The 14,191-nt window shown below is 56.6% G+C and overlaps 1 protein-coding gene across 1 annotated transcript in view; it reads right to left on the reverse strand.

The window, feature by feature from the left end:
- Window positions 1-13,574, reverse strand: part of NTN1 (netrin 1) — a gene marked incomplete at both ends in the record, with an annotated part of 91,779 nt that extends 78,205 nt beyond the window's left edge. Inside the window, one exon of the mRNA XM_080356678.1 lies at window positions 12,551-13,574. Coding sequence (XP_080212804.1) covers window positions 12,551-13,574 — 1,024 coding nt within the window. The remainder of the gene's footprint in view (window positions 1-12,550) is intronic.
- Window positions 13,575-14,191: the final 617 nt, after the last annotated feature.

Genomic DNA, 14,191 nt, shown 5'->3' on the forward strand with positions numbered 1-14,191 from the left:
AACGAGAATTCATTTGCATGCCAAAGTTGTAGTCGGGCGCTTTACAACACGGTGCGAGCATATCAATGTATTTGAATCTTCAATATCGCCCAGCCCATTGCCCGGCAGCGCGCTCCCCTCGGAGAAGATCCCTCCCGGGGGGCTGCTGGAAGGGGGTCTCAAATAAAAGATACGCAGATGAAGAGCTTGGTTCCCAAGGGCAGGGAAATGATGGAGAACTGAAACACACCAGATTCGGGCACACAGCAGATCCGCGGCGGAGTTTCCCCGGCCAAACCCGTGCCAGCGGCAGCAGGAAACGCGCGGGCGGTGTGACAAGTGTTGTGGCCTCTCCTCGGCTCTCTGGCTGCCTCAATGGGCCCCGGGTGACTCCACAATCCAGGTCCCATTCAAGCCAGGAAGAGTCGAATCCCGGGGGTGTGTGTTAGGCCAGCACTTTCCACTTCTCTTTCAGCTCATGGACACCTATAAATTTTCCAGGGACAGCAGTACAGTACATGCCTTCGCTGCAGTCACTTCTACAGACTCCTTAGAAGTAGTCCAGGATGCTGAGAAATTCATTATATTAAGCAATTAACAGTGATGTGTGTGAGTTCACGGACCTTCCTGCTGCCAAGGACCAGAATACAAACTATATCACCCCCAGTCAAGGCAAGCGAGGCAAATTATTGGCAATAAATACATTTATTCCAAATGTTAACCTGCTTTACATTCCTTTATTTAACACAGCTGCTCTAAAGAGGGGTTGGAATAAAGGGAAAATAAAGTCTGTGAGTCTTCATGCCTCCTCAGTTCCCTCGGCAGAGCTGGCTGAATTCTTGTCACTATTATTAGTATTGCCATTGTTGTTGTTATTATTATTGTTATGATTATATGCGTTTCATTCTCTTTTGGGTCATGAATAATGTATGACTCTGTCTCGATCCCCTTTCAATGGATTCACTATCCAGGGAGACTTGCTGAATAATTTGGATCATTCGTTTTCAAGTGCATGGGCTGCCGACAAATTGTTCGCTTTTCATTACTGGGAACATTCATTGGTCACCCAAATCAGGGGGTTTCTTTGGTCGCCCCGAGCACGTGATGAGCTGTCTGGGGTTTTGTCGGGATTTCTTTTTCTTTTTAATTGATTGGGTGAAACTTTGTGAAGAGGAGACTAACAAATGGTTCATTTGGGGCTCTGGATTTCTGGAGAAATCAGTTTGCCAAATTTTTGGGAACGTTTGGTAGTTTCACAGAGGCTTGTGAGAAGTATATGCTCTGGAGCATATTAAACGTAATCTAATGTTTTAAAGGCATCACTATTTTTGCCATTTGATTTGATCAAAACTATCAAACAGCTGATTATTAAGCTTTTGCTCCATCAGTGCTAACGAGAGAAATACTGCAGTAAAATCCTCAGGGAACATCAGTTTTCAAGAGGCTTACATTGGGGGATCTCCTTCCCTTAAAATCAAACAAGTGTCTGTATTAACCTGTGTCCATGGGGACAGGTTTGGGGACCCTGCACTGCCCAAATCCTGCAGACATGGTCCATCCCACACGAGCAGCGTCTCCCCAACCCCGGGCAGGCTCCAAGCTCAACAAAGACACATCATGGAATCACAGAATAGTTTGGGTTGGAAGGGACCTTTAAACCTCATCTAGTCCAACGCCCTTAAATTTCTTTGAGACACACTGGGACATGAACACGGCACAGCAAGGACGAGCGCTGCTCCCCGCTCTGCTGCTGGACCACGGGATGGAGACAGGTGGCACGTCACCCCTGGTACCCACAGTTTGTCTGAGGGTCTCCACTTGGGCAAATCTCAGCAGATTTGCTATCAGCTCCGTGAAATTCATTAGGACGTGCCACGCTCATTTCTGCAGAATGAACCAATAGCAAAGTCGTATTGGTTCACAGACCTTCTTGATCCTCCTGCTGCTAACCCAGACTGTGTGCCGTGCCCAAAAATGCCACGGGCTAAATCCAGGTTCACCCAGGAATTAGTAGGGCTGTGCCTCACCGCTCCTGCTCAGACCTTCCCAGCACGACGTGGTGTGATTGCAACCCTGTAGATGCAAATCATCCAACTCCCTGCACCACAGCGGCAACTGAGGACAACCTCACGGTCCCTGAGCCTCCCTGCCCCGCACTGCCGGCTGCCTGTGCTGCCTGCTGCCTGCTGCCTGTGCTGCCTGTGCTGCCTGCTGCCTGTGCTGCCTGCACTGCCTGTACTGCCTGTGCTGCCTGCTGCCTGTGCTGCCTGCACTGCCTGCTTAGCCCCGATTTACGAGCAGCGTGTGAAGGACAGACACTGGGCCGCTGGGCTGAACAATGCGGGAATATTAGCCGAGTTACAAAAACAAACAAACCAAACCCCGTCGGGAGCCCGTTTCATTTATCTTCTTTTGTCCGGTTTTGCTTCAGCGTGAAAGTCGCCCTTTCAATTCCAGCAGTTGTGTTCCAGCCCCGGCGGGTAGCTGATCCAAAGCATTACACTGAGAGCTTCCCAATGGCATGTTTGCACAGTTCAATTCATTTCTAAATATTCAGTGGAGTTTCCCTCCCTCCTACCCTCCCAGGACTTTTTGCCCAAGAGCTGAGGGTGTAAAGTACAGGGCCGGGGATACTGGTGCACAGAGCCTTTGTGTGCAAACACAAGCTGCTGTTTGTATTTGCCTTCACACTGTCAGAGCTCAATTGTGCGCAATGCAATACTGGCTACCAGGCTGCTTTCAATATCCGCTCGGCCATCCCCGCTGCCAGAGGGACACTCCCCCTCCCCGTCCGCTTTGAAGCAAAAGTGATTTAATTTCATGAGACTTTCAGTAATCATGTTACAATCTCCAACGTTAACCAGAACCGACTCCCTATTGCAAAAGGGCGGGCGGACAAGCAAGTAAACAGCTCGGGACAGCCTGCAAGGCTGGAGGAAGGCGAAATGCAGGACGGCCGCCTGGCTGGTTCTGCACCTCTTATCAGATGGGGTTGGAAAATAACAGCCTCTTGCCGGCACTGGGAGGGAGCAGCTGGCTTTGGCCATCCCAAGGATGCTCTACGGGCTGCTTAGCTCATCTCACACACTGCAACGGCTGATTTTTAAAACCAGAGCTTTTTCTCCTATCTGCAGCTCTACCCATCATTTACCTTTCTCCTTCCCTGTTCCATTTACAGTGTCCTGGTACCTTCGCCATGTCCCCCAGGGCTGGATTTGCTTCTGGGACAGGCTCCTTCTGGTTACGCGTAACCACACGCTGCTGTGGCCAGTGATCCAGGGCCTCCTGGCACCAGGAGTGGGGTCTGGGGAGGGTCTGGTGTGAGGAAGAAGAGGCTGAGAGCAGGGAGATTCATGTCTCATGTGCCTGTGCTGTCTGTCCCTCAACCCTCCAACAGGGCTCAGCTTTTCCCAGAGCACCCTCTGAACAACCCAGGATCATACACTGGACCCTGAAGGACTTCTGGGGCTGTCAGAGAAAACCAAGGTGCTGCACTGAGCTGGTGGGCACTGGGCAATCCCCAGTGGCTGTAACAAAATCCCTTTTTTCCCATCACATGAGTTATCCTTGTTCTCTCCACCCTCTATGGTCTGACTGCTTAAGACTGGACCTTAAATATCCAGATGGCTGACATTACGGGGCATTAATTCATCCCATGGAGCTGCCAGCGACATAGTCATACTCAGTCAAAATGAGGCATGAATCCCAATGACCCACACGGTGCCGCTGAGTGCAGCCTGGTAGGGATCAGGGTGATGGATGGCTCCGAAATACCACAGGGAAGATGACACAGAGTCCTCATCCATCTTCCCATCTGAATCTGTGAACTTGGAGCACGCAGGCGTGTGTGAAGATGGTGACAGGGGACGGAACAGCTGGACTTCTCCTCCCGCAAGCTGGGAGCGCGCAGACCCAGCACGGATATGGCATAGAGCCCGGAGCACAGAGCGGGGACTGCTGAGCCAGCAGCTCTGCTCCTGTGTTTCTTCCCTCATTCCCACCTGGGACTGAGATAGTACAGAAATCCCCCCGCTCTCCAGCACCCTGAGAAACCAGGGAATGTTCTTCCTGCTCCATCATGCGCCCTCACCGAATCTGTGTCTACTTCTCCGCAATCAGAAGGTGTTTCCCAGCTTTTGCCCACAGCAAATCAAAGAGAATAGATTTGCTAGAAAACAAACTTGTAGAGCCTGGCTGCACCTGCCCTTCATGTTGGTTTTGCTCTTTTCCAGGTGAATTTGGGGGTGCTTGGTCCTGGTCTCCACCATCCTCTCCCCAAACAGGGGAGATGCAGCAGCTTTGACTATCAAGCAGGGAAAAAGTTTGTCTCCGAGACACCCTGCGGCTGCTCGCCCCCACCAGCACCAGCATCCCCGCTTGCCTGCCCACACAATCTTTCTTGCTGTTCACTTTTGGCAGGAGATGGCAAAGGTCTCCTGGGTTCATCCTTTACCTTTACCAGCCCTCCTGTCCCCAAGGCACATCCCAGGAGCGGGCTGGGGCTGCAGCTCCCCACACCGGGACACCCTGACCCAGCACCCCGCTCAGCACAAGATGGGGTCCCTCTGCAGGTGACACCACAGCCGGGGTGACAACGGCAAAGCCAGATGTCCCTGCCAGCCTATAACCCTCTGTGAAATAATTTAGAAACACTGCACTTCAAGGAGAGTGTGAAATAGAGGTTTTTTCTTTCCCCAGCCTCCAAACCTCTATGAAGGAGGGAGACGCAGATACGATTTTCAACCCACCCATCGTTTACAAGACACTGAAAAAACTGAAAGGAGAACTCCTGCCTGCACCCTCCCTGCTTCCACAGCTGTGTGTGGGACAAGAAACTGGGCTCCTGCTCTATCTGTTGCTCTCTTCACTTGCTGCACTCCCTAGTGATACAACCATCACTTTGTGCAGGAGATGCAAGTTGTGAGCAGCAGCAATTTTGCGCCCGGTTGTGCTGTTGATGCAGCAGCCCCTCCAGCGCCAGCTCAGAATTCAGGGCTCCCAGTGCCAACCTGCCCCGGGACAAAGCAGTCCCTCTGGCCATATCACACCTTCAGTTTTTAAACTCCATCCTCTACTGAAACTAGTGCTGTTCAAAATAAATCTGTAAATCAAGCTCTCGGCAGAGCCGCACGCCTCCTCCATCCCCAGCCCTCCGCTGACACGGGCACTTGTGCTCTCCCAGCTCAGAACCCATTTTTTTAGTATCTGCCTAAAAAAATACAACATTTTTTCCTCCCCACCAGTTGATCCTCCTCCCTCTGCAGAGCCCAACGCAATCCCCCGGCCGGCGTGCGGCTGAGCCCCTTCGTGCCACTGATCTCTGCTGCAAACCCGGGCTGGGATGGAGCGAGAGCAGCCGAGCCCTCCGCTCCACTCCCCCCAGCAGCCTCCCGGCTGCACCGCCTCAGCGCAGGAAAAGCCTCCCCAGCTCCTTATCAGTCCCCAGGGCATCCTAATCCCCCTATAAATGAAAGCTATTATACAGATACCTTTTTAAAAGCCTGTCCGTCACTTCAGCCAGGCAGCCCCGTCCCAGCCGTCAGGGGCTTGGTTTTTCGGAGCGCAGTTAGTGGGAGTGAGACGATGCCACTGGATAGAGCTGGGTTTGCACTGTCTGAGGATCTGGGCAGTTTCTTTACGAGCTGTGCTTTGATTCCTGCCCGGGTGCAGCCCCATGTCCCCATGACACCGGGTTGCAGAGCCAGGCTGAGCCCCGCGGCACTGCCAAGCTCCCGGTTCTGCCGCGCCGGCTGCGGGAAGCAGCGGGGATCTGGCACGGATGCTCGGGGAGGGGAGCTCAGGTCGTGTGAAGGAAATGTCCCCCCCGCTGATTGCAGCGGCAAAGGCCAAATGGCAGCCACCTCTCCAGAGACACCCTGGGGACAAAGCAGATGCGACCGCTGGGCTCTGCCACCGCCAAAGCCTTTTTCCAGGTTTAATCCGTCTGCGCGGGCTGATCCTGGCAGCAAAACCTCTGCCTCCCCTGCTGCTGCCTGGAAAGTTGGCGGGACCTGTTTGGAGCAAACACGAACATGCTGCAAATAAATAATATGCGGGAAATCAAGTCTGGGGGCTGTGAAGCCCCCCACATGTTGAGGGCTCAGCCCTGCACGCCAAGAGCTGGTGTGTTCTGCACTGCCAGCAGCTGTGTCAGTGCTTTCTAGGAAAGGTTAGATGTGGTATTTGGTACGTCATGAGGCTGGTTTGGGTTTATTTCTGCTGATCCACAGCAACGCTGAAATGATGGGCAACCTCTGCAGTGTGAACGTCTCTAATGCTGTGAAGGTAACCAGCTGGTTCCAAACATCCTGACCCAAGATTTCCTTCACCCTGCATGTCCCCCAAGGCAAAACTTGTTGGGAAAGAAACTCATCACAGCACCCCAAAATCCTGCAGAAGGTCCCCAGCAAAACTCCACTTGGACAGCCTAACCCTGGCATGCAATAAGAGCAAGAACCTTCAAAACCGTCTACCAAAAAGCAGGGCATCTCAAAAGGGAGGCAGGAGAGACCTGGGGCCAAAGAAAGACAGCAACCCTCTGTGGTCAGAAAGTCCACCCCCAACTCCCAAAGACAAAGAGAAGATACACTAGGACTATAAAGATGGGCTCATGCATCGCAGCTGCCCCCATTTCACAGGCCAGGTGGGAAACCCAGAACCACAGGAGTGTTCTTCCAAGCAGGATCCCTACACGCAGCAGAGATTCCAGAGCCCTCGCATGCTTCTCGCTCCATCCTTGGAGAGGCAGCACGTCCCCCCGGGCGGTCACGGGGAGTTTGCCGCAGCGAGGACAGCGTAGGCTGAATAAGGATGACATGCTTTGGCCCAGAAAGAGGAGGGCAGAGATTAGCCATGGACAAGCTCAAGGGAAGGCAAGTGTCCAACCCTGAGTGCCAAGCCTGGTTTTGTTTTAGCCTTAACTGCGCTTTTTTGTTTGTTTGTTTGTTGGTGTAAAAACCTTTCTGTTGGAAATCAGTTTAACTTTAAGCTTCCTGAGAATAAAAGCCTGTGAGAAAGCTCTGCCCATGCAAGGCTTGCTTGGGAGGCTACAATGGGAGTCTCAGCAGCTTATGGGCCCATATTTCTATGGCTACAGCACCCATCTGCTCAGCAATACAGTGTTACCCACAGCTCGTGCAATTCCCCATGCAGAGCAACCCGCTGGGAGCTGAACCAGGGCTGGGGTGTAAAGGACCTGCGGCTCTGTGGACGGCACATGGTGTCACGAGAGGTCCAGCCCACACAGGGTCTGTTCCAGTCACCCGCTGGTGCCAGGTTGCTGGTGAAGCTGCCCCAGTTGCAGTGTTTCCCTAGACACGAGGATGCTATGATACTGCTTCACGCCTTTCTTACCCCGAGTCAGAAGCATTTTGCACAGCCTGCCTTTATTCTCTATAAATGGGGAAACTGAGGCACAAGACAAGCCTGGATGTCAGGAATGATGAGTATTTTTAATATCACCAGAAGGTAGTGGGCATTATCAGCACACAATACCTCCAAAATCCACCTGCCGGCCTTGCCTGGCTGGCTCAGTCCAGAGCCATTGTCGTGCTGTGCTGCCCAGCCCCAGGCAGCAGCATCCATCTCAGATGCACAATGGATGCTGCACCCTGGGGATCCTTCATGGGCACCCTGAGACCCTCCACTGGCACCCTGGAGATCCTGTGTTGGGACCCTGCAGGGACACCTTGGAAATCCTTCTCAGACCCTCTTTGCTTAGACAAGAAATGTTGTTGCTTTACGAGACGAGAAGGGACGCTTGCATCCTTCCCACCCCTCTGGAAGAGATGTGGCCATGAGCAGGGTGAACACTGGGGACACTCAGGTCCTGCTTCTCCTTGCAGAAGGGTTTGCAAAGCCACTTAAGTCCTCTAGCTGACTCCTACCTCACCATGATGCCTGGAACCAAAGGGGAAGAGGCTGCAATGGAGATGATTAATGCAGGTTAAAGGAAAGAGATCACCTAAATTTAATAAGGGGCACCAGGAATTCCCCAAGATGAAATCCCACCATTCTGCTCTGCAGAACCAGAGCAAGAAGAGCTCACTGCTGTGGAAGTATTTGGTTTCCCCAGTTGTAATGAGGATGGAGGGCAGCCCACCGGCTGTTACAGTGAGCGCTGCTCTGCAAATACCTCCCTGAACCGCCACCGAGATGCTAAAGCCCCAGGTTTGTCTGGAGGGAAGTTTCTCATTGTAAGCATTTGGCAGGCTGCTCTCTGGTAGTTTCCAGTCCCCTCCTTGTCAGAGATAAAGTTTCCTTTTAGCCGGAGGAGAGACTTGCTCACAAATTGCTCTGACACAACACACATCCCAGCCTGGGAACCCCACTGCAGCGCACGCCGTGGAGCAGAACCCGTCTAACACCCGGCTTCGCACGCGGCTTGTGCCAAATCCCCTATCTGAAAACACAAGATGTTTCCTTTCTCTCCCTGCAACGGCACTTGTTATTGTTAAATACTCTCTAGGCATCACAGAGGGCCAAAATCCGAGAGGCGCCCAGCACCTGCAACCCCATTGACGTCAGACACACGTGCAGGCGGTGGGTGCATCTCCCGGCCCCGCGGGGAACGCGCTGCGCAGCCCCAGCGCCGGCACTGGGAGCGGAGCCTGGAGCTCGTTCTCAAAGTGCCTGTCAGCGGGCTGCAGCCTGCGTTTGTCCAGTAGCGCTTTCCGCAGCCAAGGCAAAGGCAAAAGGTATTTTATGCAAACTGAAGGGAGTATTTGAAAGCAGCGCTTGCCCATGTTTGTTTTCAAAATAATGCTGCAGTCCATGAGAAATTGTGGAATGGTGTTGATTGCTTTTTACTGATGCTGCTGAGTCTGGTCAAAGCCCCTGCCTGCATTTTCATGTGTCCAAGCTCACCAGCTCTGACAACATTTTAGTCCAGGCCTTTTTCAGCTGCAGTCCCTTCTCACAGGGGAACTGGAAGCTTCATCAGGACAAAACGGGTTGGAGACACGGGGCTTGGGCTGTACCAATGCTGAGCAAATGGAGCCAGCCTGACGGCGCTGGAGGGAAGGAGGATGGAGAACAGACCTCTAAGCTTGTCTCCAGGCTGTGACCTCCCTGGAGCATGTTAGCTCTCAGGTGCCTGGCCAAAGCCAGACTGTAAGGCCAAGCTCTACGTGGATGAGTTATTTGCCAGGTAAAGTTGATGGGAACCTGAACCTGTGAAAAGCTCTACTGGTCGGGCTCCTTCTGCGGGAGCAGGTCCCTGGAGAACATCTCCTTGGGCCAGGCTCTCTCCTCTCCGTGTGCGGTGCCCAAGCTCTTGTAGGCAGAAAGAAGTGATAAAGAAAAATTAGATCAGCCTGGTGAAAAACGTTCCCGTGGGAAATTTTGACTTTTTGTCAGAAACTCCAGCGCATTTCTTTCTCAGCCCCAAATAAGCATGAATAGGAACAAAGATTCAGTTTTGGCAGGGGAAATGGGATTACCAAAGAAAACACCCAAATTTTTGAGCAAAGCAGACACATTCTATCATTTTTCTCCCTGGCTGGAAAAAAAAAGAAAAAAAATATCCGGATAAAAAGAGCAAATTCAGTGAAAAAAATTGTAATCAGTTCTCACACCACTGCCCAGGGCAAATTCAGCTAATTTGGCTAATACATCTCCTCCCTCTCCACTGCTGCTCAGGAGGCTCTGGCCTCCTCCGACTTCTCTCTCAAGCGGTTGAAGACGCGTCACCACCAGCTGGACGTGTCACCACCAACCCACCATTGGGCCCAGCCCAGCGGACACTGCGGCCCAAGCCCTCGGGTGACCGCAAAGCCCGACTTTCTCCCGGGATTTAGGAGAGAAACCAGGGTGGGCCGATGGTCATGAGCAAGTGGGTGGGAGCTGAATAGGGTTATTGTGATCTTTATCTAGGGGGATTACTAGAGGCAGTGTGGGCTTGGCAGGGCAATGCAGTTGTTTGGCCATGGTTGGTTTTGCAGCCTGATAGGTATGGCCCCGGGGAGCGTGCAGCAGAAACCGGCTGGGGAAAATTATTTTACGGCAGCTTCATCCTTGCAAAACATTCACTTCCCAGCAAAGGCGGCAGAAAAAAGAAAAAAATGAATGATTTTCGTTTGCGGCAGCCTGACACGGCTAGGACTGCGCGTGGTCTGAAATGCAAAGCTGGCACAAAAGTCACACGTTTTACTGGAAACTGAGAACTTGTTTCTTTTTTATTGGAAGTAAATTGGAAAGGGAGAAGGATGTTAAGTGCATAGGGCCAGCATAGTAACTGAACAGACGTTTTTTCAGGAGCACTGTAGGACCCTGCAGAGTAGACCAAGGGTCCAATAGAGCCCCGAGATCATATTAAATTTTATGGCATCGCCGATAGCGGTAACTTTCTGCACGCATGGAACTCGTCCCTGCCTGTGGGACGGGACTGAAACCTGGGGGAGCTGAGCCCCCCGTGCTTCCCTGGACCTGGGAAATTATCAAGACGTGGAGCCCCGTTCCCGAGCGCTGCCGGGCAGACGGACCCGCCGGGACAGAAGAAGAGCAAACCCGGAGATAACCCGGCTGTTGGCACATCCGAGCGGCACCCACCGCCTTCGCCTCCGGGAAACGGCATCTCCCCGCCGCTTCCTTCCCCCGCTGCCGCCGCCCCGGGGCCGCGGCCGCTCCGCCCGACGGGCAGCGGAGGCTCCGGCCGGGGCTGACACCGCCGCCCCCTGCCCGGGACCCCCACACCTTCCCCCGGCACCGCCACCACGGGTGTCCCGGTGCTGCAGGACCGGACCTCCCTCTCCCCTGCCAGATAACCCAGACTTGGCCGCTCCTCGCTGTTCGAGGCGCCGGCGAAGAAATTGCGCTCTCTACAAGAGAGACATCTGATTGTGATTTGGGGGTGGGGGGGGAATAGGAGAAGGGAAAAATAAAAGCCCAACCCTGGCCGCTCGGCGGTGCTTTTTTTCCTATCGTCGGAGCTGCAAATATTTTGGAAGACGGGGCCGTGTTTTCCGTGTAAACAAGGCGGCGGCAGCGGGCGGCGCGGACGCGCCCCGCGAAGCCGGAGGGTCCCGGCGCGGAGAACCGAGCTGAGCCCGCGATGCATCCCAGACCCCGGGGCTGTGTCACCCCAGCCACCGGCACACGGCTCAGCGCAAGGGCTGGCACCGGCCCCCCGAACCGCGGCGACAAGAGGAGCGGCGGCGCACGGGGATCCCGCTGGGGACCAGGAGGTGGAAGATCGGGGGGACCCGGCGACGGGAAGTGCGGGGGCTCAAGGGGAAAAGCACTCCAAGCTTTTCACCCTTGGTCACCCCGGGCAGAGGTGAGGGACTCCCCGTCTCCCCTCGGGAGGAGGCTGGCGCTCCCTTACAGCAAGGACAGCGCGAGTTTCTCGCCCGAAAACCGGTTACTCCTCGGTTCTCCTTTGGCCTTGGGGCTCGTTCAAGTCCCGGCCGCCTCAACACGGTCCCCGGAGCCGCCTGCATGTCCTGAAGATGCAGCGGCGGGAAACGAACTGCCCTCCCCAGCGCCCGATCGCATTGTCACCCCGGGGAGGACCGGAGCCCGTCCCCGTCCGGTCCGGGCACGGAGCCTCTCGGGCGAGCCGGAGGCTTTGCGGTGAGACTCTGACCGGTGTCCCGGGAAGGGAGCAGGACTGCCGGCCCCGCTCCGTGCGCTGCGGGATCCTCGGCCGGGAGCTGCCCGGGACGGGGAAATCTTCCCAGCCACACAGGGCTCCTCAGAGCTTTTCCGGACACGAACGGTGTTTTCCCGGTCTCCTGAGTGTCCCTTCTCACCCCTCCTGAGCAAACTTGCTGTTTCCTGCCCCGCTGTTCCCTTCTTTGAGCACCAGAATCCCCCGGTACCCTCGGTCCTGCTGCCCCGGGTCCTCCGGCGTCCCCCCGCCCCACGTCTCCCGGGCTTTCGATATCTCCTGCCCCATATTCCTGTGCCTCGTCGTCCCCTGCCCTGTGGTTCCCAGTTTCTCGTGCCCGCTGTTCTGCACTTCGGTGCTGTCCCCAGTGCCCTCTCGGCTGCCTCAGTGTCCCCTGCCTTGCCCTGACGGGCTCCTCCGAGTCCCATCCCCTGCGCTTCCGAGTGCCTTCACACTCCCTGTTCCGCGCTTCTGGGTCGCTCGGTGTCCCCTCCTTCGCCCTACGCTCCCGGGTACCTCAGCGTCCTCACCCCGTCCTGCTCTCCATGTCCCTGCGTGTCACTGTCCCGCTCCCCGTGTCCCTGGATGTCCCCGCGCTGCTCGCCGTGTCCTTGGACACCCCCATGCCTCTCTCTCCCTCTCTCTGGCGGTCCATTGCCGAGTCCTGGATGTCCCCATGCCTTTTGTTCCCCGTTCCCTGACGGGTCCTGGATGTTCCCATGCTTTTCGCTCTCCAGTCCCGAAGCTCCCTTTCCGAGTCCTGGATGTCCCCACACCTTTCCCTTCTCGTCCTTGAAGGTCCCTTGCCGAGTCCTGGATGTCCCCACGCCTTTCTCTCCCCGTTCCCTGCCGAGTCCTTCGCTCTTCCCTCTCTCTCCCTGCCCTTCCGGGGACCCCAGTGCCCTCTCCCCGTCCTTCCTCCCGTGTGTGCCCGAGTGTCAGTGTCCGCGGCGTGGGACTCACCCACGCACTCGTTGGCCTCCCGGGCGGTCGCTCTCTGCCAGGGCCGGTCGTAGTGGAAGGGCTTGCAGCGGTCGCACTCGGGGCCGGCCGTGTTGTGCTTGCAGTCGCACACCAAGCTGTCGTCGCGGTCACGGACACAGCGCGACGCGTGGCCGTTGCATTTGCATCGCCCTCCGACCTGCAAGTCGGAAACGGCGTAGAAGTAGGAGTCGCGGGCCAGCTCGGAGTCATCCTCGCTCTCGTCGCCGAAGGTGTGGAGGCGGCTGAAGGTCACCCTGATGTCGGTGGCCGTCACCCAGTCCTGCAGCACGGGCGAGTTGTCGAAGTCGTGGGCGGTGGGGCGGCCGTCCAGGGTGCTGAAGGCGATGAGGCCGCCGGAGAGGGGCCGCACGTCGGTGTGCGAGTCAGTGCAGACCGCCTCCTGCTCGTTCTGCTTGGTAATGGTGGCGCGGTTGGGCTTGTTGTACATCTTGCGGCACTGCGTGGAGTAGAACTGGAAGGGCACCCAGGTCTTGCCGTAGTCCATGGACTTGTGGATGGCCATGGACTCGGGGCGCGGAGAGCAGAACTGAAGGCTGACGTAGGTCACCTCGAATTTCTTGCCCAGGGAGAGGGTGAGGGTGACGTTATGGGGGTACTGGACGTAGCTGTCGGACTGCCAGCAGGTCAGGTTGTGCGGGTTGTTGAGGTCGGTGAGGAAGGAGGGCGGGTGGGCGCGCTTGGGGTCGGAGGCGTTGCAGAGGTGGCAGGACCGGACCTGCTCCTCGCCCTTCTCTGTCACCACGCAGTACCGCGACGGCGGCTTCCCGCAGGTGCTCGATACCTTCACCTCCTTCCCGAAGGCCGAGTTGACGAAGTCGGGGATGCAGCGGCGGGGCAGCCCGTGCTCGTCGTAGCAAGGGTCGGGCTGAGCCGTCTGCACGGCGAACATGCTCACGCCGTGGTAGCCACCGCGCAGGGGCTGCGCCAGCCACGCCGCCGCCAGCAGCAGGGCCAGCGGCCCCTCCGCGCCCCTCCGCGGCATCCTGCGCAACCTCCGCGCGGCGTGGGGGGGAAAGGAGGGAGGGGGAGCGGCCGCTCTAAGCGCGCAGCTCCGCGGGGCGACTTGGCCGACGGACGCGGTGCAGAGGCTCGGGGAGCCCGGAGCACCGCCCGCCCCGCGGCCAGCCCCGCGGAGAAAGGGGAGACCGCGGCGGCGGCGGCACCACAAAAGTGCGGCTGGCGGCGGGGCTGGGTCCCGCCTGCCTCCCGCCCCGGCACGGAGAATGACTGGCGGTCCCAGCCCCCGCCGCGTTTGAGGTCATGCTAAAGGAGTGACATCGCGCTCAAGGAACAGAACAACGACATCCACTGGCGGCTCAGCCAGAGACACGCACAGGCCTCGGGAAGGGCGGGGGGGAGGGATGGGACAGGGACGGAGCCCGCCCCGATACCGAGGCGATGGGCGCCAGCGCTGCCGCGGGGCTTCCGAGCCGCCCCGAGGAGCCGGGGAAGGGCCCGGCTTCTCCCTCCACCCTGCTGTGCCCCAGACGGAGGTCAGGGCTGTCCGCACCTCCGCAGCTGGGGGTGCTCCGTGGGCATGGGGCGGGGAGAGGGGGGCACCGGCCGGGAGGGGCTTCAGTACCTGTGAGGACGCCGATA

The sequence above is a fragment of the Nesoenas mayeri genome, assembly GCF_963082525.1.
Source record: "Nesoenas mayeri genome assembly, chromosome: 19".
Lineage (NCBI taxonomy): Eukaryota > Metazoa > Chordata > Aves > Columbiformes > Columbidae > Nesoenas > Nesoenas mayeri.